Source organism: Toxoplasma gondii, chromosome VIIa (assembly GCF_000006565.2).
Source record: "Toxoplasma gondii ME49 chromosome VIIa, whole genome shotgun sequence".
Lineage (NCBI taxonomy): Eukaryota > Apicomplexa > Conoidasida > Eucoccidiorida > Sarcocystidae > Toxoplasma > Toxoplasma gondii.
In genome coordinates this window covers 1306129-1333073 of record NC_031474.1, presented here as the reverse complement: position 1 = coordinate 1333073, position 26945 = coordinate 1306129, and the positions used below count along the sequence as shown (strand labels likewise).

General features: G+C 56.7%; 1 protein-coding gene across 1 annotated transcript; it reads right to left on the bottom strand.

Annotated features, from left to right (window-relative positions):
• Positions 1-1185: 1185 nt before the first annotated feature.
• Positions 1186-26864, bottom strand: TGME49_205562 (hypothetical protein). Its single transcript, XM_018779339.1, has 12 exons — positions 24633-26864; positions 22177-23974; positions 20975-21786; positions 18768-20219; positions 13897-18411; positions 13058-13368; positions 8842-12497; positions 7220-8294; positions 6579-6821; positions 4393-6015; positions 2949-3430; positions 1186-2340 (listed from the first exon to the last, which is right to left on the bottom strand). Exons 1-12 carry the CDS (start codon positions 26032-26034, stop codon positions 2178-2180), a joined length of 17532 nt encoding a protein of 5843 aa, XP_018637269.1. The 5' UTR covers positions 26035-26864; the 3' UTR covers positions 1186-2177.
• Between the last annotated feature and the right edge of the window lie 81 nt (positions 26865-26945).

Here is a 26945-nt window from a genome sequence, read left to right as displayed (position 1 = left end):
AAGTGGCGACTTCTCAACTCATGCAAAACGATCGTCTCTGCAGACAAACGGAAACCATGGGTGCACAGGCGGCAACCACCCCAGTCAGCCAATTCCCGCGCAAGGAAGAGGTGCATTTTCTGGCCGAAGAATGAACTTTTGCGCAGGTGCTGCAGAAGAACATCTACAAACGACGCTCGCCGCGCGTGCGTCGCGCTTGGATGTCCTTGGCGAGGTGTGAAGCGCACAACGAAATGAAAGACACGGTGCACCCAGGCGAGACTTGTAAAGGTGCTCAGTGTCCTCGATACCATATGCAAACAGAGAACGAGATTTTTCGGATCCGCTAAACAAAGGCTTTCAATTTCGGGGTGTTAGGACGACGAGGTGGACAACGGATGTCGATCTTCTAGGTCTTCGTTTACCGATTCAAGATCGGCTGTTTCAACGCAGCATCTATTTAAGCTAAGAATTCGTGTAGACGGAGAACCATGAATAACGGTATTGCAACACAACACAAAACATGAGGGTGTCTGCGATCCTCCGTGATACCCTTGACGCACTGGCAGACACAAAGGGCGGAGATCCGCGGCATGTCTTCTAAATCGTTGGACACTGAGTCTCCGTTCTCCCCAGAGGAAAAAGAACTCAACATTCCAGCAAAGTGAAGGATGTCGTTCGTCTCTCTCTGCAAATGGTCACCTCCACATGCTCCTCGTGCAATCTCTCTGGAGCAAAAAAGTCAAGGGAACGGAGGATGTACGTTTGGGGAGTTCAAAGGCAGATTGTTTCTCGAATTCAGTGGCACCGGCTGCAGAGAACTTGCAAGGAAAGAAAGAAGTCTCGACCTTCAGAGAACGGCCTGGCGAGAGTCTAACAGAGCCTTTGGCCGCTGCAGAGAATCTGTGACGATGGAGCACGAAGAAAACCTCACACGACACACCTCGGTCTCTCTCTGTTACACAGGTTTATCTTCTCATCGACCTAGATGTCTCTCTCTCTCTCTCTAATATATATATATATATATATATATGTGTGTGTATGTGGTATTTATGTGCTGTGACATCTCTGAAGGAGAACCGAAGGAGGAAAACAGGAAAAACTCTGCCTTCCAGAGAACGCCTGAAAAGCAGGGGTCGAGCGCCTCTCGTCCGTTTGCGGCGGCTGCCTCTGCTCCGAGAGCAGCAGGTAAGAAAAAGCTGCTTTCCGCGTATTCGATGGAGGGAGTGTTGAGGCGTCTGACCAACTTTCGACGCGCAGCGCGCATGGATCACTGAGCGAAAGCAGTTCTTCCAGGACGGTCAACAAACAGGTGAAAACGCGCGCGACGGAAGCCGCCTCAACAGTCTGAAGTCTGGTGCGGGAGGTCGGCGAATTTTCTCAACACTGACAACGTGGAACTCACGCCTTTCTCGCACACGGATCCCGCAAGAGATCCGTTCAGGCACGGATCTTCTGCGCGGCCGAGAAAATAGACAAACTGCGCACTGAAAGGCGCCTTCAACTTGACAAGAACGGCGCGCTTGGCGGCGCGCTTGGTGTCGTCGCTAGGCACGCGCGAGTTTTCTGACAGAACCTGATGGCGTTCTCCAGCGAAGCCAGGCTGCGTTCGACATCTGCGTCTCGTCTGCCCCGAAGTCGAAGCATGCAGGCAGAGAACTTGTCTGTCATGCTTTAAAGCTCCCTTACAAATCTCAAAAATGAGGACCGAGAGCTGCGGGTGTGCTGGAGTGAGACGCGCCTCTGTCTGTAGGTCTCGCAAGCGACCTGAGAGGCCTGCAGGGCTGGCAAGCCGTCGACGCATGCAGTCAAACGTTCGGCATCGACGGAACCGCTCCGTGACACAACGCGATTTTTCCTGTGCAGGGAACAGATCCCGCAACCTCGCGGAAAAGGCACAACGCTGGGAACTCAGTGGCGTTTGAAAAAAGCAGAGAAAAACCGATGCAACGGGAGGAGCCGTGCTCTCCCAGACACCCCGACGCTTCTTGTCACACACAGACACAGACAGACACACACAAACCTTGCAAGATTTTAGGAACGTCTGTGCTCCCCTTCTTGAGGCCAGGCGTCGGCGGGAGAACCTCTCGCCTCGCGCCGGCTGCACCTGAATCTGCGTCGATCAATCACTACTTCTTCAGACAGACGCGCGAGCCTCGTTTGCCTCTTCTTCTGCCCTCTGTGGTGTCTTCGCGCTTTCAGGAGACGTCGTCTGAACGAAGGGAGGGTCGCAGGAGAGCTAAAGCGCCCAGCGAGATCGCGGCGGCCTTCCGAAAGCGGAGAGACGTCTCGTCGGCTGCTTCAGTTGACGCTGCCTCCACATGCGTCTTCTGCTCGGCGGGCAAGAGAGAGCAAATCTGTCTGCAGAGAGAAAGACGCAGAAACGAGAGAAAATGGCAAAAAGGCGACACTAACGCATACAGAGAAGAGAACTGGAAGAAGACAGTGCAGAAACTCGGCGAGTGACGACGCCCTCGAGGCAACGCGTCGTACACCTTTATTCTCTTTGTGAAAAGAGAGTCGAGGACCTGAAAACCTCTCTAGGACCCCCGCAGTGACTCGCTCCCTCGCGCTCGGAATGCATTGCCATCTAATGGTCCACATCGAGGAAGCGTAGCCCAGCTGCGATACGGTAGGCTCACAGAAATCCAGGACTCTCTTCGAATGACCTGAGTGAAATAACTCAGGTTAATCAACTGTGCAACGATCCCTGGGTCAGGGGACTACCAGGAAACACTGAGACAACGAAGCAACAATTCACTCTGGCGACTGTCTTGACGAACGCGGTCCCTATAGGAAGAAGAACAGAAGTCACATGACCTCTGTCTTATCACCGGGCGTAGCACCGAACCTGCGCCCGGTAAACAGATGTTGGAGGCTGGCGTCCTTTCGAGTAAACAAGCCGCTTGATTCCACGCGACATTCAGGCTTTCAATCCCTTTCGCTCTCATGGCAAACGGGAGATGTACCTGGTAGTTGCGACACAGAGAGCTTCCAGACGAAGAAAATCTTTGACGCGAAGGCGAGTCTCTTCGGGGACCGTGTCGAGCACCGCGGCGATGGAGCGAACGACAGCGAGAGCGAAGGAGCTACTTCCGAGAAACATGTCGACATGCGCTGCATGCGCGGTCACTTGAGACAGCCGCTGAGTCTCTCGAGCGACGTGGAAAGACTCTCGGCACCGTGCCTCCAGAGTTGCCGTCGATTTCCTTTCTCGCTGCATGCGGCCGGAGTGTTCGGAGCTGGAAGACGCGCCCTTCACGATCGAGCGAGAGAGGGAAGGCGAAAGAGAAGAGACGGACGGTGGAGCCTCTTGGAGACAGAAAACATCGGTTGACGCATGCATTCCAAGAAGAAGTCGAGAAGCAGGCAGACCTTCGTCCAGAAGAAACTCCTCCATGTACCGCCACCGACGAAGTTCGGCGCTGACCGCCAAGTCATCTCCGTCTTCCTGCACAGAGACACAAACAGATTGGACTCCGACCGAACGATGTTGTGCTCCATGAACCATGTTCGATTCTGGCGCGTATGCGTCTTCATCTCTCACGTCGTATTGCGCTTTGTCGCAGTGCTTCTATCTCTCGTTCGCGGAGGACATTGCAAGCAGGCTGTCTCTCCTCTCTGTTCAGTCCTTGGACGCCTGTCCCAGCCGACAGGATGGGTGTCGTAGGGACTGGGCTCATGCGCCACAACGGGGCCTTCTGAGCCTCATAATGAAGCATCTCTGCATCTAATATCGCCATGGGAGTGCAGGCGCATCGGCTCGACGATGCTTCAGTTCACTCGAGAGCGAAAGACAAGACAGACGAACAGCAGAAAAGCACCGCACATGTCCGAAGACAGCAGCGGCTGTCGCGACAGAGAGAAGACAAGCGAGCCTGTGTACTCCAGCTGTCCCCTTGTCGACTCCTTGGAAGGAAATCAAGGAAGAGGCCGCTGTTGTGCATGCGTTTCGAGAACTCCACAACTAGCTGGATTCCGAAACAGGTTTCCTCTCTCTCCCTTCGAAGTCGACAGCGTCCTTTCTCGGTAGCGTCCTTTCGCGCGAGGAGAGAAGACGCACACACTTGGCCAACGGTGCGCCACCTAGAAAGTCACGGACATACGCGAGGGAAAACGCCTTTCAGACGCTCGGTGGATCCGGCCCACCGTCCTCAGACTCAAGTCGCTTCGAGACAAGATCTACCATCGTTTTCGATGGGCAAAGAAGGTACAACGTCGCTTCCAGAGCGCACGAAAAGAACAAACCTCGAAAGTACAGCCTCTCGAGCGCACCCCAGTGCAAAAAAAAGACCTGCCCCAGCTCCTTTGTCGACGATCCATTTCTCTCTCTGTGTGTAGGCACACCCTTTTGGCTTCCCCAAGGCGCGTCACATCCGCGCGGAAGTTCCGTTTCCAGTCCGAACTGCGTACTCGTTCACTGTCGTCCTCGGAGCTTGGATCTTCCTCGGCGTCGGATTCCCCCAGTTCTTCGTCGCCTTCTCCTTCTTCTCCTTCTCCGTCTTCTCGTTCCTTCTCATCTCTCCTCCGCCCTGCCCGCCCTCGGTGTTCCCTTCCACTTGAGCTTTCGCCTCGAGAGGCGCCGCGCGCGTCGGCGGCGCCGTCGTCTTCTCGGTCTGCGCCGATATCGCCGACAATTTGGAAGTAGGAAGTGAATTTTCTGAAGAGTTTTTCAGCAGATTCTTCCAGTCCCTGTGCGGTGTCTTCGGGGCCGCCGCCAAAGACAGACGCGAGGCCAGCCGGGAGCTTCTGCGCCTCAAAGAAATATTCTCCGCGCTTCTTTGCGGCGTTGAGTTGGGCGGCCGCCTTCGCCGCAGCGAGCGCCGCGTCCGGGTGTCCATACAGCACCTTCTCCAGACGTCGCTTGACGCGTTTTTCAGCTTGCGTTTTCTGCGCGTCCAGCAGCTGGCTCTCAGGTTCCACGCGCAGCGCCCAAGTCTCTGGAGGGAAGGAGGCGCGCGAGATCAGCAGCAGCGAAAACAGCCGAGAAAGCCATGCCGGCGACGCATGCAGCTCGAAGCACGGAGGCGCTGCGACTCCCGCGGAGCGAGGGCGGTGCTTCCGCCCAGAAGGCGGGGACGACTGAACGCCCATCTCCACGCTGGTTCCGAAACGCCGAAACTCAACGCTTTCTCGCCTGCACAGTTGTTCAGCGCTCTCGAAATGCCCCTGCCCAGAGCCGCGTCTGCGACCTGAAGACAACGCAGAAGGCGGAGAGGAGGAAGCGGAAGAAGACGAAGAAGAGGACGGTCGAGGGGACTGAACTGGGCTAGGAAGGCGAGAAGATGTCGAGCGAAGCAGGAGAGGAAGAAGCTTAAGAACGAACTGTTGAACTGCCTGAGCGCGGAGAAGGGGAGGGATGGGTCGGTGCGTGCGTTCTCTGGAAAGAAACGCTGTTTCCTCAGAAGAGCCAAGCGACCTGGAACAGAGGTTTTCCTCCTCCACGTCGCGGCCTCCTCTCCATGCTTTGCCGGTTTCGTCGCCCCGCTCCTGTCTACAACGGTCTCCTTCGACGCCTTCCGCGGAGGCAGAGCGAAAGACTCCCAACGATACGAGACAGTCCCTCAGCGCCTGCCGACCTGCAGCAACGGCGGCGCTCTCTTCTCGCTCGCGAGTTGCGCGGGGAGAAGGAAACGCAGGAAACACAGAGGGAGACGCACAAGACGGCAGAGAAGAAGCACTGCGAGGCGAGCAGACAGGCGGCGCATGTGAGGAGTCGACCAGCAGCAGAGGCAGAACCGCGCGGTCAAGAAGCGAAGCAGCGGCGACAACAAGATCCGCGTCTTCGGAGACAAGATGGCCAGTTGCGCAAACGAGAAGTTCATCCAAGTGTGCAAAGGAGAGGTTCGCGTTCCTCGTTTCTCGCTCCCGCGACGAAGCCGCTGTCCCCGAAGCTCCCGGCGAGAAGCTCCGCAGTCTTCCATCTGACGAAGTCGAGAGAGAAGACGAAGAAGAGGCGTCGGCAAGAAGGAGTTCGTCGCGGAAGAGGAAGAGATTGGAGAGCAGATGGAAAACGGCGCATCTGAGTCGAGTGTGCTGAGGAGAGAAGATACAAAAAACGCAGGAAACGAGCCGAGTGGCGATACAAAAAAAGAACGTTCACAAAAATATGGTTCTCACCAGCGCCCTCGAAAGTACGACGAAAACAACTTTTTTTTTCAGGGTCTCTTCACGACTGGGACTTCGTTGACGACAGTGCCGAGAGGTTCCTCTTTCTTTCGATCTGCCGACTACTCGAGGCCTTCCGAAGACTCGCCTGAAGTCTCACGAACACAGGGCAAGCTCCACAGCCGGTGAACGCCGTTCGAAACTGCTGCGTCTCCAGCGGAGCAGACTCCGAAGCCATGAAAAAAAACAGCAAACCGATCGCTTAAATAAGGTGAAGAACCTGTGCTCAGAGGGAATACTTGTCGAGTCTCTCTGAACGCATCTGCACTCTATCAAAGACGACCCCACACACACGGTGGCGAGCACCGCTCCGAGAAACCGGAGAAACGCCTACAGAAACCGCGCCGCGCCGTCAGGAGACACTGCGCGAGCGAGTTCTCGCGACACTGGCGGCGAGAAGAGACAAACGAGCAAACGGCTCAAAGTCATACCGGAGTCTGGAGAAGGAGGAAAGTGAGGAAGTGAGGCCGCAGCAGAGAGTCTTCAAGAAGCTCAAGAAAGGCGGTGGGACCCTGCAGAGACGGCCAGGCTGTCGGCGCTACACTGCATGCAGCTGTGCAAGCATACACGCAGGCCTCACAAGCCGCCGACGCCATTTCAACTGCGTCCGCGATTTCTGGAGTCTCCGACGAAGCGCGCAGCGAAAGCAGAAGAAACGGAACCAGGCACAGACCCTGAAAAAAAGAAAGAAAAAACCGACAGAAATGCGCGAAAGAAGATGAAGGGAGTGAAAGAAGAAGGAGGAAAAAGAAGCAGTTACGAACAAACAGAAAAGAGAGAGTTAAGCGAACAAGAGAAAAACAACACCGCTTCATCTGAAGAAGAGAAGAAGGAACCCAGGAGAGAAGAAATCCGAGTGACGCAGTTTCAACTGTCTTTGGTTTTTGCGTTAAGATCTTCCAGTGTGAATGAGTGAGAACCAATGAAACGGTGTGCTCCAGACTCGCGCAAAGGTGTAGCTAAACACGTCCTTGAATTGAGGAGTCAAGGACGGATTCCTTTCATCTTTCTTTGCCCTTTCGAGATTCTCGTTCCCCTCAAAAACACTCGCGAGACGGGAGAAAAGGCCTACTGTTTTCAGAGTCGCGACGACATCGGTGGCAAGATCTTCAGAGCCGAACAAGAACTCCACTTTCTCCTCTTTCGAGTCTTCGTCTCTCTCTGCCTCTCGTTCTTCTCTTTCTGTTTCTGCTTCTTCTCCCTCCTTTGTTCCGTCCGTTTCTTCTCCGTCCTTCTTTCCTTCTTCTGCTTTTCCTTCCGGTTCGCTCCCGCTGTCTCTTTCCTGCCCTCTTGGGTCTCGGGGGTCTCCTCGGCGGCGGCCCAGCCTGTTCGCCCAGAGGAGAGTGAGAGCAGCGAGGGCACTGAAGAGCGTCTTGAGAGCGGTCAAGACGCTGCAGTCTGGCGAGAGGCGCGTCCCGAGTTCTTCGTTTCCAGCAAAGACATCCAGGTTTTTCCAAGAGAAAATGCGGCGCAGGTTCCTCTGCAGCGCCGTCGTCTGGGCGCGAAGCGCGTCGCAGCGCTGCGCGTCGCCTGCCGCCTCCTGCGCGCGGCCAAAGAAGTACCACGGCCGAGAAGCGGCGACCTGCAGCGAGGCATCTTCACTCTGTCCCGAGAGTCCACTCTGCAGCGTCTCCTCCACGAGGTCCGAGAGAAAAGAAAAGCGATCCAGCGCATGCAGCAGGGCATCCAACTCGAGAGTCAGCAGCGACGGCGGCGGGCCATGGGAGAGCGGCGACGCCTTCCGAGGTCGAGCAGCCGACATGGCAGAGAACGGCGCAGAAGGCTTGGCAAAAGCAGAGAGACCGGACAACTGTACACGGCACGCTCGAGAAGAGGGACGCGGCGAGAGGAGGGGAGAAGAAGAGAAGGCGAGTAAGTCCAGAAAGCCTCCTTTCCCCGTTTGACGAAGGCGGCAAACGTCGAACGCAGAGCATTCACAGAGGCGCCCGCTGCGTTCCGCGGCAGAGCCAGAAGGAGAGGAAGTGAGAGAAAGAAAGGCAGAACCAGAAGAAAGAAAGAGCGACGACGCGACGGCGGCAATCAACTCGCAGGCTACGAGTGCCTGCATTTTCTCCGACCTCTCTACAAAGGGAAGAACGAAGGCGAGAACCGCGCCAGCAGCCGAAGGCCGCAAACAAAGAAAGCACCTACATCCAAAAAACACAACACCCACTTTCACCATCAATCTTCCAAGTATATACATATATATATATATACATATATTCATGTAAATATATATATATATATATATTTAGAGACTTCTGTGTCGTTTTGTCTCTCTCAGTGTACACACGTATGCAAATATATACATTTATACATATATATATGTATATGTATATATGTATATATGTATATATGTATATATGTATGTATATGTGTATGTGTATTTATATGTATATTTGTGTGTAGATGCAGGGTAGATAGAATCATAGACATATGCAGGAGTATGAATATATAGACAGATTTTCATCTAAAACGTATACATATATATATATATATGTATATATATATATACATCGATATGTAGAACCATAAGTAGACAAGTGTAGTTTTGGAGAAACAAATAATTCAGAATTTCGCGTATGTGCAGACGGTGTATGGACGTAGAAACCTGCGAGAAGCAAGAGCGCTTTTTTAGCGTGACGTTTCCGGTTTCGCTTCGAGGCGTTGCACATTGAAAGCAGAGCGACTGACGTCATGGCGTCTTTGACGGCGTGGAGGAACGTGGTTTCTTTTTGCATGTTTTCGAAGATGTTTCCTTTCTTCAGCAAGACGAGGAGCTCCGTCTCTTGGGCCGCGACGACGAGTGCATGCACCAGCGCGACCGCCGCGTCCACGGCTTCTCTCTGCGACACCAACGTTAGTCGAAACGATCCTTCCTCTCCTCCGTCTTCTCCCTCGCGTTCTCTGCCTTCTCTCGAACTTCTTCTCCTGTCGGGACTCTTCCTGTCCTCTCTTCCGCTGTTCGTTGTCTCCTGTGTCTCGGTGGTTGTTCTCGTCTCCGCGTCGTTTGCTTCTTCTCTGGAAGTTTTTCGCGGAGACGCGCAAGTTTCCGGATCCCTCAAAAGTTCTTCGAAGGCCGCCGCATCCGCTCCAGAGCCGCTTCTTGGCCTTGTCGGCGAGAAGCCGCGCTCGGAGCTGACTGCCGTGGATCCCTCAGCTCTCGTTTGTTTGTCTGCATGAGCGGGAGTGCATGCGACGAAGAGCGTCTGAGGCGCGTCCGACGCGCTGGAGGGCGAGGCTGAAGGCGAGAAAGAAGACCCAAGTCGAAGGAGAGCAGTGGCGAGCAAGAGCGGAAAATGTCGGGAGACGGCTCGGCGAACGGCTTTCTCTCCACGCGAGTTCGCACACGCGAACGTCAGCGAGAAGGACGTCGACGCTGACGACGAGGGTGGACGCGCCGGAGCTTCCTCTCTCTTCCTTTCGTCTCTCTGGCTGCTCTCCTTCTCTCCAGCTCCGCCTTGTTCTTCGAGGCCTCCCTCCGGAGAGCCGCGCACAGAGACCAGGAGCAGGAGAAGGAGAGTCGCCTGATGGACCGACGGATTCAGGAGGACCGTGTCAACCTTCGCTCTGTCTCGTTCGAGTTGAGGAACGAAGTCGTCTGCTCCTCTCCTCCCGCGAGCCTCTGCGGGGAACGCAGCATCTCCGTCGCCTCCGAGGCGCGACGCCAGAGCGCCGGCTGTCACCGACAGTGTGCAAGGTGCATTGTTCAGCACAGCTGTGAGCAGGCGAAGCAGTTGCTTCGTCAACTCCCAGCTCTCCGAAAGAACGTTTGCCAAGAGGCTATGGACGCAGCCTCGAATCTTCCCCGCAGAACGCCGCGACGCCTCGCCAGACGAAGGCTGCTGCCGCCCGACAGGCAGAAGCGACGCGAGACAGCACTGGCCTGGACGCGTGAGGACGTCTGCGGCGATTTCGCGGTCCAGTTTCTCGCGCTTCCTGTTCTCTCTGCCAAGCGCATCGCCACTGAGAACGTCGCCCTCTCTCCCCAGTTCGGCATCCGAAGCGAGGCGGCAGGAAGAGCGAACTCGGCTGTTCTCCACCAGGACGGAGAGAACCGCAGAGAGAGAAACTCGCGCAGCCTCCGCCACGCACCGCAGAGCCGCAAGCTGCACCAGACCCTCCGGGAAGACCGGAAACGTCGGAGAGGAAGCAGTCGGAAAACTCGCGAAACACCAAGTACGCAGTTCACTGTCCACCCTCGACTCCGACGCACTCCACGCAGAAGAGAACGAAGCAGGAAGTGAAGAAGAAGAAGAAAAACAGCTGGAGGAAGGGCAAGCTTGTGGGGCAGATCGGCGACGGGAGCTGCGGTGAGGAGACCCTTTTACACTTGTTGTTGAGACGTCTTCTTCCTCTCTCGAGACTCCTGCACCTCCTCGTGAGCCGCGAGGCTCGAGTGTCTGCGTCTGCGCGGAGCCTGTATGCATGGCAGAGGCCAACGTCTCCGTCTGGGGCTCTGTTTCACGAAAGCGTCTCTCAAGGTCCCCACAAAGGACCTTTCTGCGACGATTGAGAAGCTCCACAATGGCGGCAGTGAGGAGTCTCGCTTGGCGCTCCTCTGGAGTTTCTCTTGCGGGCGGAGACACCCCGAGAGGCAGCGGCGAGAAGAACAGCGAAGCGTCCTCGACGCGCCGATCCTCTGCATTCCCTCGGTCTGCCTTTCCTCCTTGCTCTTTCGTGTCTTCTTGGGACACTCGAGGTTCGTTCAAACAAAAAACATTTTCTGCCTCTGAAGAGATTTTCGCAGATCCCCGCCGATGACGGTCTCCTTCCTCGCGCGGGCGCGGCGACCTCCCTTCTTCTCTCGCTGCATCTTTCTGTTCTCTCTCGGAAGACGAGGCGAGAGGAGAGAGCATTGAAATCGGACGTCTTTGTGCGAGGAAAAACAAGCAGTAGAGCAGCGAGAAGAGCGCTGAGGTTCCGACATCGTCTTCCGCAAGAGGCAGGAGGAAAAAGGAGAGGAGACGACTCGAGAGCGATTTGTCGGCATGCACCGCGGCGAGGAGAAAGTGGAGAATGTCCTCGCAGACCGCATGCGTTTCTGAGTCTTCCTCGTCTCCAGGCGCCTGCCGAAGAACAAGGCGCCCTGCGAAGGGGGCTGGTGCGACTTGAACGTCGTCTTGTCGCCACTTATGAGCAGGAAACCTGGACGAAACAGAGCTCGTTTTATCTGCGAGTACGTCCTCCGGAATGGGCCTTCCATGAACGCCTCTGCTCCGTCCGCTCGCGGAGCTGCAAAGTCCACTGCGCCCTGTCTCTTGGAAGCTGTCGAGAATCTCCGAGTCGCCGGGAGGCCCAGAGGACTGCGCCTGTCGCGTCTCCGCCGGAGAGAAGGAGTCGCGCGCGAGAAGCCTGAGAAGCCGCGCAGTCTCTGTACACCTTAGCAGCAGCTCGCGAAGCACCGCAAACGCCAGCCGTCGGTTGTCTTCGAACGGATCGCCCAGGCGCGGCAACGTCAAAAGAAGACAATGGAGCCAGCCGAGAGCATTCTGGAGGCGGACGCCTGAGGACGAACTGGGCCGGGGGGAGGGCGAAGCAGAAGCGCGAGAAGAAGAAGAAGAAACAGGAGGAAGGAAGGAAGAGATCGGGATGTTTGCGACATGCGTGAGCAGTGTGTCCGTCGGACAGCTGCAGTCGCCAGCCACCGCTTCGACCTCAGCAAAGAGAGAAGAGGCGAACGCCTCCGGAAGCGCAAGCATGGGGGCCTGCGCCGCGAGAGAGAGAAACAGACGAAGGCCTTTCCACCTGAGGAACGGACTTGACGACCCGGTAAGACGAAAGTGAATGCTTTTGAAGAGCGCAGCCGTCGCGGTCCACTCTGGTCTCTGGGTGTGAAGTGCCAAGATGACTTCCCCCGCCGCGCGATCAACTGAGGAACTGGGGTCTGCTACGCAGAGCTGTTCGAAAGACACAAAGCGGCTCTCTTCAGGCGCCGTCTTTCCACGTTCGTCTCCATACTTGCCGAAATCCGACGCTCGCACTGCATGCGCGCGGGCAAGCTCTCCAGGTTTGTGCTTTCCTCTGCGGCTTCGGCCTGCAGGAAAGGCGAAGGGTGTCCTGGGGATTTCGCTGGGGCTCTCCAGAGAAGGGTGGCGGGAGGAGACAGCATCGGGGAGGCTCTCTGCAGAGTCGTTGCGTTCTGATCCTACTGCCACTGCGTCCAGAGGACGTCGCGAGACGAGAGACAACGGACTCCGAAAAGTCGAACGCGAAGACGCTTCGCAAGGCGCAGGCAGCAACGCAGACGCTCCGAAGAAGCGAGAAGCCGAGGGAGACGGTGAGACGCAAAACGCAGGCAGATGGGCCGCCCTCCACTGGCGCAGAAACTCCGCCACGGGGGTCGGAACCTAAAAAAATCAAAAACAATCAAATTTCGTTTCTCTTCCACATGCACTCACATGCGCAAAGCTCCACGCACACATAGAGACACTAACATATACATATATAAATATATATAGATATATATATATATATGCATATATACATATATATATATATAAATACATAAATATATATATATATATATAGGAATGTCGGAAATAGTATGCACACAATCATAGGCGTCTCCGTTAATCCTTTTCTGTCTTGGTGAATGTGAAGGAATCTGAAGAGTATGCGTAAGCCTTCTGACGATCTGACAACATTCGTGTACTCACGTACATGAAGGAATCTCCATGAAGGCAAGCATAGACTCTCGAGCAGAGGAATAAACATTCTTTTGTACTGACGCATATGGGGGACACCTTCACTGAAAGGAGGCATAGACTTGTAAGCGTGAGAATAAATAAATAAATAAATAAATAAATAAAGTGACGAAGTCCGTGGAAGCCTGCGGCGAGTTGCGGACAAGATACATACGAATGTTTTCTCTTCCAGCGCTCGAAATGTGACGCTGCGTCTTGCTCACCAAGACTTTCAACAACTGGAGGATGTGGAGAAGGACGACAGAGGCAACAGCGCCGTCCACCGGGAAGAGCACTCGAGTTTCTTGGCCTCTGTCTTCGAAGCCTTTTCCTTCTCGCTCTTCCTCAGCCGCGGAAGAAAGCGGATCGAAAGCGAGAGAAGACGAAGGGAAAGCTAGGGTGAGGAAAGCACGCATGCATTCCAGGGCAGGAAGGAGAGCTGGACGGAAACTCTCGAGAAGCTCGGAAGCGTCGCGGTAGCGAAGGATGACATGGCCGCGTTGACGCAGAAGAGAAGTCAGAGGAAGAAGAGGATCTGAAACAGATGGAACAAAATATAGGCGTAGACGTCTTGTCCTTCATCTGTACGTTCTCTCCCTGTTTCGCATTAGTCTCCTCCGAGTCCTAACGGTCCCTCCCAGTCCTTTTACAGCGCCTCACGTCATTTCTCTTTCTCCTCGATTTCTTCTCCTTTGCCTCTTCTCTCTCTTCCTCTCTTCTTGTCTCTCGCATTCGTCTCTCATGGTCCTCGCTCTCGTCTCCTCCCCTCTCCCCTCAGCCTTCTCTTGTTCCTCTCGTTTTCCACGTTTTTACCTCTGTTCTTCTCGCCCGCGTTTTCACCCTTTTGAGTAACTTTTTAGAAGACTTTTCACAAAGAAAACAGGCTTTTGGTTCGCTGAAAAAGTGCATGCTTTTAAACAGTTTCCACGGATCTGAAGGGGAGGAAAATGCTTTTGGAGAAGCTTCTCCTCCGTGGCTTTCGCCTGAAACGAAGCGTTCAACGCCTTCGACGGACGCGGTTCCAGTACAAAGCGTTGACAAAGACAACGTCGAGAAATCTTACCTAGAATCCCTGGACGCCTCTGGCGCCGCCAACCGCGCCAAACTTCCTGCGCGGCGCAGACCTCGCGCGCCAGGAGGCGCAGCGGCGCCCGCGTCGCGCCCCTCGGCTCCGAGACGAGGGGAAGCAAGGCGAGGAGAACGAGTTCGGAGAACCTCGTGAACGCATTCAACAGAGGAACTCTCCTCCGCAGCGCGTCTCCAGGAGACCATTCAGAGGCCCAAGACAAGCAGGAAGAAGAGTGGTGAGAACGATCTCGTCGTTCTTCCTCTCGCATCTTGTCTTGTGTGTCTTGTTCCCCCTCCCCACCTCTTCCGACTGGATTGGCGACTCTGTCGCTTCCAGGGTCGCTCCACGTCGACTCTTCCTCCTCCCCGCTGCGGACTCTCTCTCCTTTCTCGGTTCCTGAGAGTTCTCTCTCTTGACGCTTTGCTGCGCTCCGCTCTTCCTCTTCCCTGCGCTCTGTCCACACAGCTGCGTCGTTGTCTTCCGCCTCCACGAAGGTCTCCGGCAGCAGGAAGGCGGTCCATCCGACCGCGTCTCCGTTTGACAGACCGGAGTCGAGAGGTCTGTACTCGGGGAACATGCATGCGTTCGCCAATTGCCGCGAACGCGAAAGCGGAGACGCATCCGACAGAGAAGCAGAGGGTCCTCCTTCGCTTCCTCCACCTCGGTGGACGCCTGAAGCATCGGAAGTTCCCCGCAAATGCCTCGAACAGAGCGACCTGCCTTCAGAGACCAGCCGGAGGCCCTGCGCACCCGCCACGGCTCTCAGAGCCACCAGCGCCAGAGCTACCTCGCGGTCGTCACTTCCAGAGATGTTATACAGAGGCAACACAAGCCGCACAAACGAGAGCAAAGTCGCCTGTGCCACAGCCGCAGTCCCCTCCTGTTCAGTGGAGAGACTTTGACGGATCTCTTCTCCGTCTTCTGTCTCGTCCTCTCCTCTCACGGCTGCACCCGTGCTCCGGCGGCTCTCGCAACTTACGTCGATGTCTTCCTTCTCGCCGTTTCCTTCGCCAGAAATGTTCTCTCTTCTGCTTTCGCTGCGTAGTCCTCTGCTGGCCCTCTTGTGTGTCTCGGTGCTTTTTGGAGTCGACAGCAGCGCGTTTCTTTTCTGACGGAGGGAAGCAGTCTTTTCTTGGTGCATCTCCAGAGGGCTCAGAATGGCGTCGATCTCCGCGCTGAGGCGCTGCGCCGCGGCCGCCAGGTCGACTTCCCCGGATTCCCCCAGAAGAGCTGAAAATGGCGAGGCCAGAGACGTCTGGTTCGCTTTCAGCGCTTCCGAGCGGGGAGTCCACGACCTCCACGCTCTCCCTGCAGCGTCCTCTCTTTCCTCCTCGAGCTTTCCACGGTGCTTGTCTCTCTCTTCTTCCTCTGCATTCCTCTTCCAGATCGATCCCTTGTCTTGGCTCATCAGACGCGCCACAGACGTCGGGCGCTCCTCGCATCCGTCGACTCGCTGGACCTCCTCAGGCTTCTCGGCCTTGTGTGGTTCCTTTCCTTCCTCTCCGCCATCTGCATGCGTCGCTTGCCCGGTGTGTCTGTTCTCCTCTTCTGTCTCTGCAGCCTCTCTTCGCCCAGCTTCGGAAGCAGCGCGCTTTCCATCTCGTCTCTCGCCTCTCCGGTCAAGTTCGTCGACGCCACCGTCGCTTCCGACTGTGCCCTCCGCCGCTGCGCCCCAGAGCGCGGCGAAGCCTTGCCATGCAGAGACAAAAGTTCCTGCATGATCTCTCCCCGCCGTTTTTCCTCTTGTCTGGATCCCGCCTCGGCCTCCGGCTTCTCTTTCTCCGGCGCCTTGTGCCTTCTGAAGAAGCCTGTCGGCTTGCTGAGCAGCTCCGAGGAGCTGCGCGAGGGAGAAGCAAGTGCGAGGAGCGTTTGCGGCGCAGACGCCGCGACAGAAGAGCAGAAGCGCTCGGAGTTTCTCTTCCTTCACTTGCGTCTCCGATTTCCCGAAGAACGCGAACGAACTCATCAGTCGCGCCTTCGGACGGCAGGCTGCTTCCGTGTGCACCAGGTGCCTCCAGACGTCTGCGAAAGCAGCCTCGGCACTCGCGACGACGCCGAGGGTCCTGGCGACGACGAGAAGGCGCGCGGACTCTCCTGAGAGCGGAGCCGAGGAGACACTGTCTCGCCATCCTCGCGGCTCTGGACCTCTGCCCGACAGAGACCGCGACGCCGCGCCGGGGAAACGCGCGAACGCGAGGCCGCCCACTCCCGTTGCAGCAGCCCTCGAAGACGAGCGGAGGTCTCTGGAAGAGCGGAGGTCCGTCGAAGAAGATCGTGTAAAGCTGGATTCCTCGTTCGCTGACGGTGCGCCGCCGGAGGCGAACGCGGCGACAGCGACGTCGTCCACTTTCTTCGGAGAGGCGACCGCCGCTTTCGCCGCTGCCGCCTTTTTCGCCGCTGCCGCCTGTTTCGCCGCTGCCGAACTTTCATCTGCAGAAGCTGTCTGAAGATCTGTGAAGAGCGACACAACCTCGCTCGCGGCAGGCAGCACCAACTGGCTGCGGAGCCACGGAGCTCCCGACCCCCTGGCTAGCCAGCGAGCCGTCCGCCTCGCTGCGTCGGGTGTCAAGAGGGCGACGCGAAGGTCGGCCGCCGCGCTCCGAGCTACGCGCAGGAACTCCCGCCATCTTCTCTTGACAGCTCTTGGGTCTCCCCACAGCTTCCCCCGGTCTGGCGCCTTCTGGGACTTCGACGCCAACGTACTTTCTTCAGGAGCTCTGTCAACAAGAAAAGTCGAGAGATCTCTGTCTCGAGACGCAGCAAAAGAAGAGGAAGAGGAGGAAGAGGAGGAAGACGAATCAAAAGAAGACAAATCAAAAGAAGAGGAGGAAGAGGAAGGAGAGAGGGGCAAGGACTGGAATGCATGGGCGACAGCCGGGAGGGATTGTGTGAGGAGAAGGCATGCGTCGACGACGGCGTGGAGAGTGAGGACGCCTCGTCGTGTTTCGCTGAAGAAGCGTCCGCGCGCAAAGCTGAGTTTTTCTTCGTCGTCTCGATTGCCTGCTTTCTTGTGTCTGTCAAGGAGGTTCGTCCACGGAGGCGGCAGGCCTCCTTCGTCCTCTTCTCTCCGCTGTCCTGCCGCCGGCGGCTCGTCCCAAGCTTCTCCCGCAGAGGCCTTCTGTTGCTCGAGATCGTCGGTGCCTGCGGTGTCTCCGCGCTGGCCTGTCTCCGCGCCCACCCGCGAGGCGAGGCCCGCCAAGGCTGTGGGGTCGTCGAGGGCGGCGCCCAGCAGCGCCCTGAGGAACGCAGACCGGACGTGTATGTCGGACGTTTCTCTGGCGCAGACGGCGACGAGGTGGAGAAGAAGAACGTCAAGACGCGGGAGAGAGAGAGGCAGAACGCCCAGAAAGGAAGCGGCCGCCGCCTGCTCGCGAACCGTGTCTTTTGCGCTGGCGGAAAGACCCGACATCTGTCGAGCGAAGGGGAAGGTGGACATGTCTTTCTTCTCGCAGGACTGGCCGGCGAGGCTCCGCAGCGACGCGGCGACGGCGAGAAGCGAGCAGAGACAGTGGAGAAGAAAGAAGTCATCGAGTGGCTGGGCAGATGCGCGAGAGGCCGGAGACAGAGAGGCCGGAGACAGAGAGGCCGGAGACAGAGAGGCCGGAGACAGAGAGGCCTCGAACATCTGCAGAGAAAACCTGCACGCGCGAACGTGAAGCAGCAGCTGACTTGCAAGCTCAGCTGTCCACGGCAAACAAGACAAAGATCTGGCAAGCGGCGACAGAAGACAACGAGACGGACAGAGGCTCGACGCAGAAGATGAAAACGAAGAAGAAGAAGAAGAAGAAGAACAAGACGAAAGAGAAGAAGACGAAAGCGAAGAAGAGAGGGGACAGTCGCTGGACTGGGCGGCGCACTCATGGCGTTCGCGAGCGAACGCGAGAGCTGCAAGGAGGCCGTCCAAGTGGAGATTTGCCTGAGTTTCGAGCCGGGAGGAAACGGCGACTTCTTCAAGACGCCGAGAAGAGTCGCTCGACGAGACCGCGTTGGAAGTCCCTGAGTGCCCAGACGACAGAACTGGCGATGGCAAAGAAGCGGGAGAAGAAGAGGAACAGAGAGGAGAAGAAGAGGAACAGAGAGGAGAAGAAGCTCTGGGAGGCCGGAAGAGGAAAGGACGGAGGCTCTTCAAAGCCTGCAGGGCTCCGATTGAGAGTTCCGTTTGCCTCCCAGGATTTGCGCCTGCGTAGAAGAGCAGCCAAGCCAGAGTGTCAGCTTGTCGCTTGACGAAGACTGCGTCTGACAGAAGTTCGAGCCAGGCGGCAGAATGCGACGGAGAAGCGCGGTGCGGCGACGAGAGGGGAGGAGAAGCAACTTCCTCTGGCAAGATCGCATGTCCGCGAGCGGCGTCTGTCGAACGCTCTGTTGGCGGGTGAGGCCTGGCCGGCAGTTCCGAGAGCTCGGCGCAGGCGCGTACGTCGGCCATCGTGGCGAGACAGCGAAAGACGACAGGCAGCGCGCGATCGAGGCGCGGCTGCTGGAGCGCCTCGATGAGCAGCGGGAACAGGAGGCCTGAAGAGCGAAGAGATCCAATGACAGGCAGGTCCAACTCGAAGGACTCACGAGAGAAAAAACGAAAGAGACGCAACATACAGACACGAATAAAAGGAAAAAGAAGAGAGGAAGAAAGAAGACAAACAGACAGAAGAAACGGAGAGACCCGCAGACGAGAGCCGCAAAAGGTGAAAGGACCTATGAGGCTCACGGCAGAAAAGACAGGCTGGCCCACACCAAGAAACGACAAACGACATGTCTGTCATTCTTCGTCCTTTCCTTTTTCTTTTTCTTCTTCTAGTCTTCTTCCTTTTCTTCTTCTTCGTTTCTTTTTCTTCTTCCTTTTCTTCTTCTTCGTTTCTTTTTCTTCTTACCTGGCACACACTTGCACAGGTCGCGTTCGATCAGTCGAGTGGCTCGGTCTCTGATTCGCAGTTCTTCTGCTTTGTCTCGGAAACTGTCGGACTCCGCCGTCGCGCCGCCGCCGGCGTCTGTGGGGAGGAGGGCGAGGAGCCGCAGAGCGAAGAGGAGCAGACAAGCGACCTCGACTGGCGGTGATCCGCACCAAGCCTGGCGGACGAGGGAGACAGCAGAAGGAGACTCTTTCTCTTGCCTGCTGCGAGGCGGCACCGCGAGAGATCCAGACGCGCTGCGGACGTCTCCGGAAGACGGAGGAGACGCTCGGCGACCTGCGCGCTCAGTGAAGGCGTCTGACGGAGGCCGAGTAATGGCGATGGCCGGGAGGCTCGAGTCAAGCGGAAGTCCTGCAGTCTGCTCCCGAGTCTGAGGGCGCGTCGAGACGATTGCGGAAGCCTTTCCTAGCGAGAAGAAAGAGGAGAAAGGAGTGGTGTCTTGTGCGTCCTTCTCGTCGACTTCCGGTGGCGGAGAACAGCCGTTTCTTTGTCCGGCGCCTGGCTTCGGCAGTCGACTTGCGCTCCCTTGAACGAGGCCGGAGCTCGAGGACAACTCTCGCGTAAAGTCGTCCTCTTCCCTCTCGCCTTCTTCTCCAGTTTCGTCTTCCGACTCTTCCGCCTCGCTCGGATCAGACGGCGCCGGAGACGTCGCGCCCTCCTCCAGGGTCAACAGCGCTTCCCACGGAGCCCCCAGCAGACAGACACTCTTCAGAAAAGCCAAGTTAAATTCTTCTTGTCTCCGCCTAAACGAACTCTCCCGCGCCGCAGAGATAGAAGCAGAAGAAGAAGAAGAAGAAAGAAATCGATTGACAGGTAGGTTTTTGGGTATCCACGTCCGGGCGCTGTCGGGATCTTCTCCGGCGTTTCCAAAGACGAGGAGAGAGAATGCGGAGGCGTGGAGAGAGTTGCTTGTCGAGTTTGCTTTTTCAGGAGAGATGTCTTCGAGGAGAGACATATGAGAGAAGTAGTGGTTTTCCGCGAGGCACTGAAGGAGCCCAAGCAGAGCAGAAGCGAGGGCAGGAAGCCTCACAGCGTCGCCGCGCAAAACGTAGACCGCGATCACGCAGAACAGTTGCCTCACCAGCAGGAGGTCCTCCGCCAAGACGCCCCGCTGCTGCAGATACACCGGCGCGAGCCGCGATGCGAACTTGCTCCAGAGAGGCCGCGCAGCTGAGAGGCTCTGCTCAGACGCTTGCGGTGCACACCGCGCATGCGGAGCTCTGAGCGGGAGCGCCTGCGAAGCCGAGACCGAGCACAGCCCCACAGCAGAGAGGGAGGAAGAAGAGGAAGGTCGCTCTGGACAACTCTGAGGACGAGAGCGTTTCAGGAGCAAAGAAGGTGAGCAGCCGCATGCAGAAAGTTTCAATTGCCGGACGCGGAGCGACGCGAGAGACGGGCGAACGGGGAGAACCGCTGAAAAAAAAGGAAAGAGAGGCGCTCTCGACCAGCATGGAGATGAAGTGGAAAAACGAATGCATGCTTGCAAGAAGAACTGCTCGTCTGGAAACGAACCTCAAGGAATAAACATCTGCGCACAGTCGCGATTTTCCGCAGGTGTTCAAGGCGAGACCGCCGCATCAGCATATTTGCATGCACACAGCAAGTTGTACAGACTGTAAAAAGAGCAGAGAGAGATGGAGAGATATATATACAGCTCCAGAAAGAGGGAAGCGAAGAGAAATAATAATGGACACGGAGAGCTGGAAAGATGTAAAGCTCTACTACCTTTGTACAGACATCTGTTTAGATATACACGCAAGCGCATGCATGCAGGGAAACCTCCAAAAGCCGAGACAGATCAACAGGCATTTTCTCATCTACAGGAATGGATCTGGAGGAACTCCCCACAGAGGCGCATCCGTCACTTCGGTGAAACTATTACTTGCATTGGATTTCTCTTTCACCTGCTTCCTTTACCTCTCATTGTCCTCTCCATAAATTCTGTCTCTATCAGACCTTCTTCTCTTTCGTTTTTGTGCTGTTCTCGTTGTATCTTCTTCTCTGCTCGTTCCCCTTCCACTTCTATCCCTCCTTCTCGACCTCCCTCTCGTCATCTTTCTCTTTTTATCGTCCACTGTCTCCTCGGTCTCCCCTTCTTTTCTACATTCGCCTTTCCTCTGTCCGCCTTTCCGTTTCCAGCATTTCGCGATTTCAGGGAGTTTGCGTACCGACGACGTGTGAGGCCATGACGAGGAGGGTCACCCTCGCAGCATGTTCTTCTTCTTTCTCCCTCCTTTTCTCCCATGCTCCGACAACGTCTCTCCGCGTAACTCCTCTCCTCAGAAGGTCGAGAAGGGTGGCGAAGAGAGGCACAGAGGTCAGCTGGAACCTGGCGAGAACGCAAATCGATCGGAGGACAGCAACCGCAATTTCCCCCCTCTCCAGAGCCCCTCTGCATGCAAATAGATCGCTTTTCTCTTCTCCCGCGTCCTCTCCTTCTTCGCCTGCAGCTTTCTCTTCTTCGCTTTCTCGGGCGTCTTCCTCTCGCGTTGTCTGAGAGATCTCCGAGAGCGACGAACAGCGAGAGGCAGGCGCAGGAGACAGCGGGCAGTGGGGAGAACGAAAAGAAGAAGGAAGGACGCCTGGACGCGGCCTCTGAGCAGCAGCACTGTTCCGGTGCGCTAGAGAGAGAGGCGTTTCTCTCCGGAGCCGAGAACTCAGCACAGACCACAGAGAAGCATTCGCGCTGACAGCAGCGAGAGCGGCGCTCGCGTCTGCAGGAGGCGCAGCAGCCAGCGGATTGAGGAAGTCCGCGAGAAGAAGAGGCTCCGCGGCAATCGCGAACGGAGACGCAGCAAACAGAGAAGGCGCGCGGCCGACCGGACGCGAGGCGCAGGCAGCCGAGGAAGGAGAGACAGGCGAAGAGGAAGAAGCGGAAAAAGGAGAAACAAAGGGAGATGTCGAAGCGGAAGAAGAAGAAGAGGGTGAAAGAGTCGCTTGGTGGAAAGTAGACAGCACGGCTGTTGAGGTGACGAGGATGCTGAAGGCGCGTACACAGGGAAAATGGAGAGCAGAGAGCGGGGCGTCAGCGGAGACGCGACGGAGACTTGGAAAAAGCAGAGTCAGGGATTGGAGACAGATAAAAGGAGAGGGCGACAGAGGCAAAAGATGAAAGGAAAAAAGAGCTACGCAGCAGAGAATCCGAAGAGCGAGAAACAGCACGGAGAGTGACGGTGCGTCGAGACGAGGACTTTGAGCGAGACGAAACTCGGAGACACACACAAACTCCTGGCAGCAAAGAACAAGAACAGAGGGGAAGCAGGAGCGCGAGTCGTGACGCGTCGGGGAGACCCAAGAAGAAGAGCCGTGAACGCATCGAGTTATTTTAAGGCGAATCCAAAGAAGAAATGAAAGAGGAAAAACCGCTTACGGATACAGTTCGCGCTGCAACAGTCGCGCAAATGGGTGGGCGTCCAGCCTCTCTCCCGCCGCAGCGGTTTCGCCTCCAGAGTGCGAGGCCTCTCCTCTCTCTTCTTCTTCTTGGTCGCTCTCCTTTCTCGTCTCTCCTTCTTCTCGTTCTTCTTCTCTTCGTTTTTCTTCTTCCCTGCCGTCGCCTCTCTCTTTGCTGAAGGCACTGAGAGCTGTGTCGAGAGCCATGCACCTGAGGAGGAGAAGGAAAAGACTCTGGACCTCTCGGGGGTCGGGGAGACTCTCGGTGCCGGTCCCCGCGGACCGCTGCGACTCCTCTTCGGAGTCGTCGCTCTCGCCTTCAATGCGGTGTATGAACACCCGAACTTCTTCGTCGAGCGCCATTTGGACGAGGGCGGGGAACTCCACGAACTGCGCGAAGGTGGTGTCTCCTTCCCAAACCTTTGGAGAGCCTTTCGCGTTGTCCTCCTGCGTCTCTCCTATCTCCGAGAGCTCTCTGCGCGCCTCCGTCGCGTCTCCTGCGAGCGCAGGGTCTGCGGCGGCGCCTCGACGACTCGCGCGCTTCTTTCCCCGAGCCGTTCTGTCGAGTTTCTTCGTCTCCCGTCTGCGGAGAATCCGCGGCTGTCGTCGCACTGCATGCACCAGCGAGCGACGCTGCGCTGCGCAAAGAAGGTGCAGAAGCAGCAGCTGCAGCAGCGTCCTCACGTGCTCGACGAAATGCGCGAGCCGAGAAACGCCCCTCGCAGAGACCCATGGAAACGGCGAAGACGACGAAAGGGGAGAGAAGAAATTTTGGTGAGAGATGACATGCAGGAGGTGGAGAGAAGCAGAGAGAGCTTGGCGGAAGGAGGCGAAGGTAGCTTCTTCCGTTTCTTCGTCATCGCCGTCGGCCTCGTCACTCGCGAGAAGAAGAAGAGGAAGAAGTATTTCCTGGAGACTTCTCCAGAGCTCGACTGCAGCACTCACTGGGTTCCTGCCGCGGTCACGAACGAGAACGCGCGTCTCGCCATCTTCCCTCTGTTTCTCCTTCTCTCCTTCGTCGTCTCTCGTCTCTGCTTCGCAGTCCACTCCCGCGACGAAACTCGCGTTCTCCTCTCGCTCTTCTCCAAGTGCCCAGACGGCCGGGGAAAGGCGGCGAAGCGCGAGACACGACGGAAGCTTCCCCAGTGTCTTTACACTTCCACAGCAGCCAGGCTCGTCCCCTTGGTCCGCATCAGCCTCTCGGACTCTCCCCGCCTCCCCAAGAGGCCCCTGTGACCGCGTCTGGCTTCGCCTTGTGCAGCCACAGCACAGGCAGTCTCTGGCAAAGGGCAAGCTGGCGGCTGCGCTCGCCTGGAGAGCATCGAGCGCGGCCTGCGTCTGCCCGGCAAGTCCGACGAGCGCGGCGGCAACAAGACTCTGTTCGCAGGGCAGCGCGAGACACGCGCTCGCTGTGGAGAGCGAACTGCATGCAGCTAGCCGCAGACGCGAGCGGACTGCGACCGGAACGGGAGACGCCGCAGAGTCCGGGAGACTCTCCGGAGACACGGCGCCCTCCTCAGTGGGCGGGGGCAGGCGGTCCTCGGGTGGCGCTGACGAAGCAGAGGCAGAGGCAGAGACAGAAGGGAGGGGAGAAGCGGACGAGGCGAGAGGACGCAGGGCAGGTCCGGTCGAAGAGTAGGAGGAGCAGATGAGAGAGGGGAGCGAGAGAAGGATTCGGCGACTTGGCTCCGAGAGCGAGAGATGTGAAGGGAAGAGAGGAAGAAGTTGACACAAAAGGTGAAGGAGGTCAGCGGTCTGCGGAAACGCCGCGGCCTTGCCTGCATATGAACAACAGAGAGAGGGAGAAGAGAACGCCAGGTTTTTCTGAAACTGAGAGAGGAAAAGATCCTTTCTTGAAGCAAGTGCATGCGGAGACAAAACCGTCCGGAAACAGAAACAGCGAGAGCGGAAACACCAACGAACCAACACCATCCGGTTGTTTGGGAACAACTCCCTTGTAGAAGGGTACTATATGTGCTACATGTGCTACAGTAACACAGTCGGTACGAAGTCGAAACACAAGGTAGTTGATGGTGAGCCAGTGGCTAAAAAAAACCTTTTAAATGATTTTGCTGTCTTCAGTCCCGATAAACTACAGTTCTGCGCGGGAGCAGAATCCCCAGGCTGCGCAGAAAAACATGCGACTCAAGAGTAAACGAGTGAAACCGATCGCTGCCAAAAAGCACTCCCTTCTATGGAACTCGACGAGCTTCAAAGCTGTACATACACCCGAAGAAAGACGCAAAGGGCTGCGACACGAACGTGGCACAGACAGCATTTCTGTTGCATTTCAGAAGTCCGCACAGAGACACAGAGAGATGCAAAGAGAGAGAAAAAGAGAGAGGCACAGAGAGAGACAAAAAAGGACGGGGACGTAGCGAAGCAGAGAGACGGCTGCACAAGCATGGAGAGAACCTGAGGTGTCTGTGCACTTACGCATTTTTTTGAGTTCCTTCGCGAGTATGTAGAGAACGGTTTTGGGGTGTATGGCGCCGATCATGTTCATCGCGATCCCGAGACAAAGTTTCCTCTCGTCCATAGGCTTCAGCAGAGGGTATTCTCTCAGAGCGAAACTAATCCATTCGTTCTCCCACGGGGCAACCTGTTCTTCCTCGTCCTGCAGAAACTGTTTTCTTCCTGCCTCTTCCTGGCCCAGAAGTCGTGGAGTCTCCACTTTCTCTTCTTCTCTTCCGCTCGGTTCTCCCGCAGTCCTTTCCTCTCCCTCTTCTCCCCTCGCCATGCCTTGTCTGCCTAACTCCCCTCCTCCGGCACCGAGGTCTCCTTTATCTCCCTCAGCCCATTCGTCTCCGACTTCTCCTATTTCTCCTCTGTTTTCTGGTTCTCCTCTTTCTCCTCTGTTTCCTGCTTCTCCTCTTTCTCCTCTGTTTTCTGCTTCTCCTCTTTCTCCTATGTTTCCTGCTTCTCCTCTTTCTCCTCTGTCTCGTCGCTCCACAACGTCTCCGTGGGTTCCGGCAAGTGGACTTGGTGTCTGCTGTTGTATCCAGAGACCGAGGGCGCGCAGGAGCACGAAGAAGATAGCGAGTTGGTGTTCCTCGAGGGTGATGCGAACTTCTAGAAAAGAGCGAATCGCGAGAAGGAAAAGAGTCAAATGTTTCTCAGCAAACAGGTACAAAGTCTCGATCACAGCGTCTGTGCTGTCCAGTGCGAGGAGACGCGTGGAGGCAGCCGCGCTCCGCAGAGACACCTGGGGAGAGCACGAGGAGTGGAGACCGGAACCTCGGAGCTGCAGTGCTTCAGCAAATGCGTCTCCTCCTCGCTCTCGCCCTCGGAAGGCCTGCGCTCCTGCTTTGTCCTCTTCACATGACTCCCAGCCTCCCCGCGTTCCGCAAGTATCTCCTCGGTCTCCTGCGGACTCTGCCCCGCCTCTGGAGTCGGAGGGGAGGCGGAGAGCGGAGCACTTCAAGGCTGCATGAAGACGAAGAAGAAACGTCTTCTGATGGTCGCCAGAGTCTGCGCGCAGCGCGTCCAACAGACAGAAAATCACCTCTTCGATATCCAGGCCGTTGATGTGGCCGCCGACCGCGCTCCGGTGTACAGACACCCGGCGAGAGACAGACGCGACGCCCCCTGCCTGCGACAGCCACTGCTGCATCAAAGAGGCAGAAGAGGCCCGCGCCTCCAAGAAGTCCGGAAGGCCCACAGCCCCACAAGAAGCGTAATTCGGTGGAGAAAAAGAGGTCGGGGGACATCCCGAGAAGCGACAAGCCTGGCGCGAAGTTGACGATGTGAAAGACGAAGAGGAAGAAGGAGAACAGGAGGAAGAAGAAGATCCGGTCTCCTCGCGCCGGGTTTGCGCTTCACTTGGATCCCCCGCCATTGTAGGGAAAGCGGCAGACCGTGGAGGAGAGATCGTAGAGTCTGGCGCTCAGAAAGAAAAAGGAGACAAAGAGAGTGGTCGAGAGTCTCCGGATGAGGAAGCAGGCAGCGCGTTCGCGAGGGACATGAACCTCTCTGAGATTCGCCTCTGGGTCACGCGGGTGCCTGTACGCCTCGGCCCTCTCTGTTTCACGAATTCATGGCGATCGACTGGAGGCCAGATGCTCTGAGTTTGAGGCGCGCCGCCTTCGAGGAAGTGCGAAGACTTCCTAAAGTCGAGGTCTGGTCTCTCCAGCTTCTATGGCAAATGTATGTGCCCCGCATCCCTCACCTTCCTCCACTCCTCCATTTCTCTTGTCTTCTTTTTCTCCCCGCTGTCTCTCCAGAGGCGCCCTCCTGTCGTCCACGCCGCTCCTTCCTTCTGAGCCTTCGTGCCTCTGCCCGCGGCTCCGGCGTTTGTACGCCGCGTCGTCTGGGACGTCCTCAGCCAACGGAGGTCGGCTTGCTTATCTGCCAGCAGAGCCGCGGCCGGAAAAGACGCGCGTTTCTCACCACACATAAAGGCGTGTGGAGAGATTTCGTTGGAAGGGCCGTTCGGCAAAAAGGAGAGCCTGTAGAAGGATCCCTTGCAGATCGAGTTGCGCATGCAGGGTTACTCTGCGCGCGAGCGCTCTGCGTCATTCACCGCGTTTGTGCATCGACCGGCTGGAGGTCGGCCTGTCTTCAAGACTGGAAATGGAGTCCTTTTCTCAGTCCCCGCGAAAGAGCCTCAGAGCCACACTCCAAGGCGTGTGCGTCTAATGTCTCACATTTCTAAAGGGTGCCTTTTTCGAAGTGGCAACGGGGAGCTACTCAGCTGGGGCTGAATCCCCGGAGAATTGTCGCTGTTTCACTGGCGAGTAACCGAGCAAG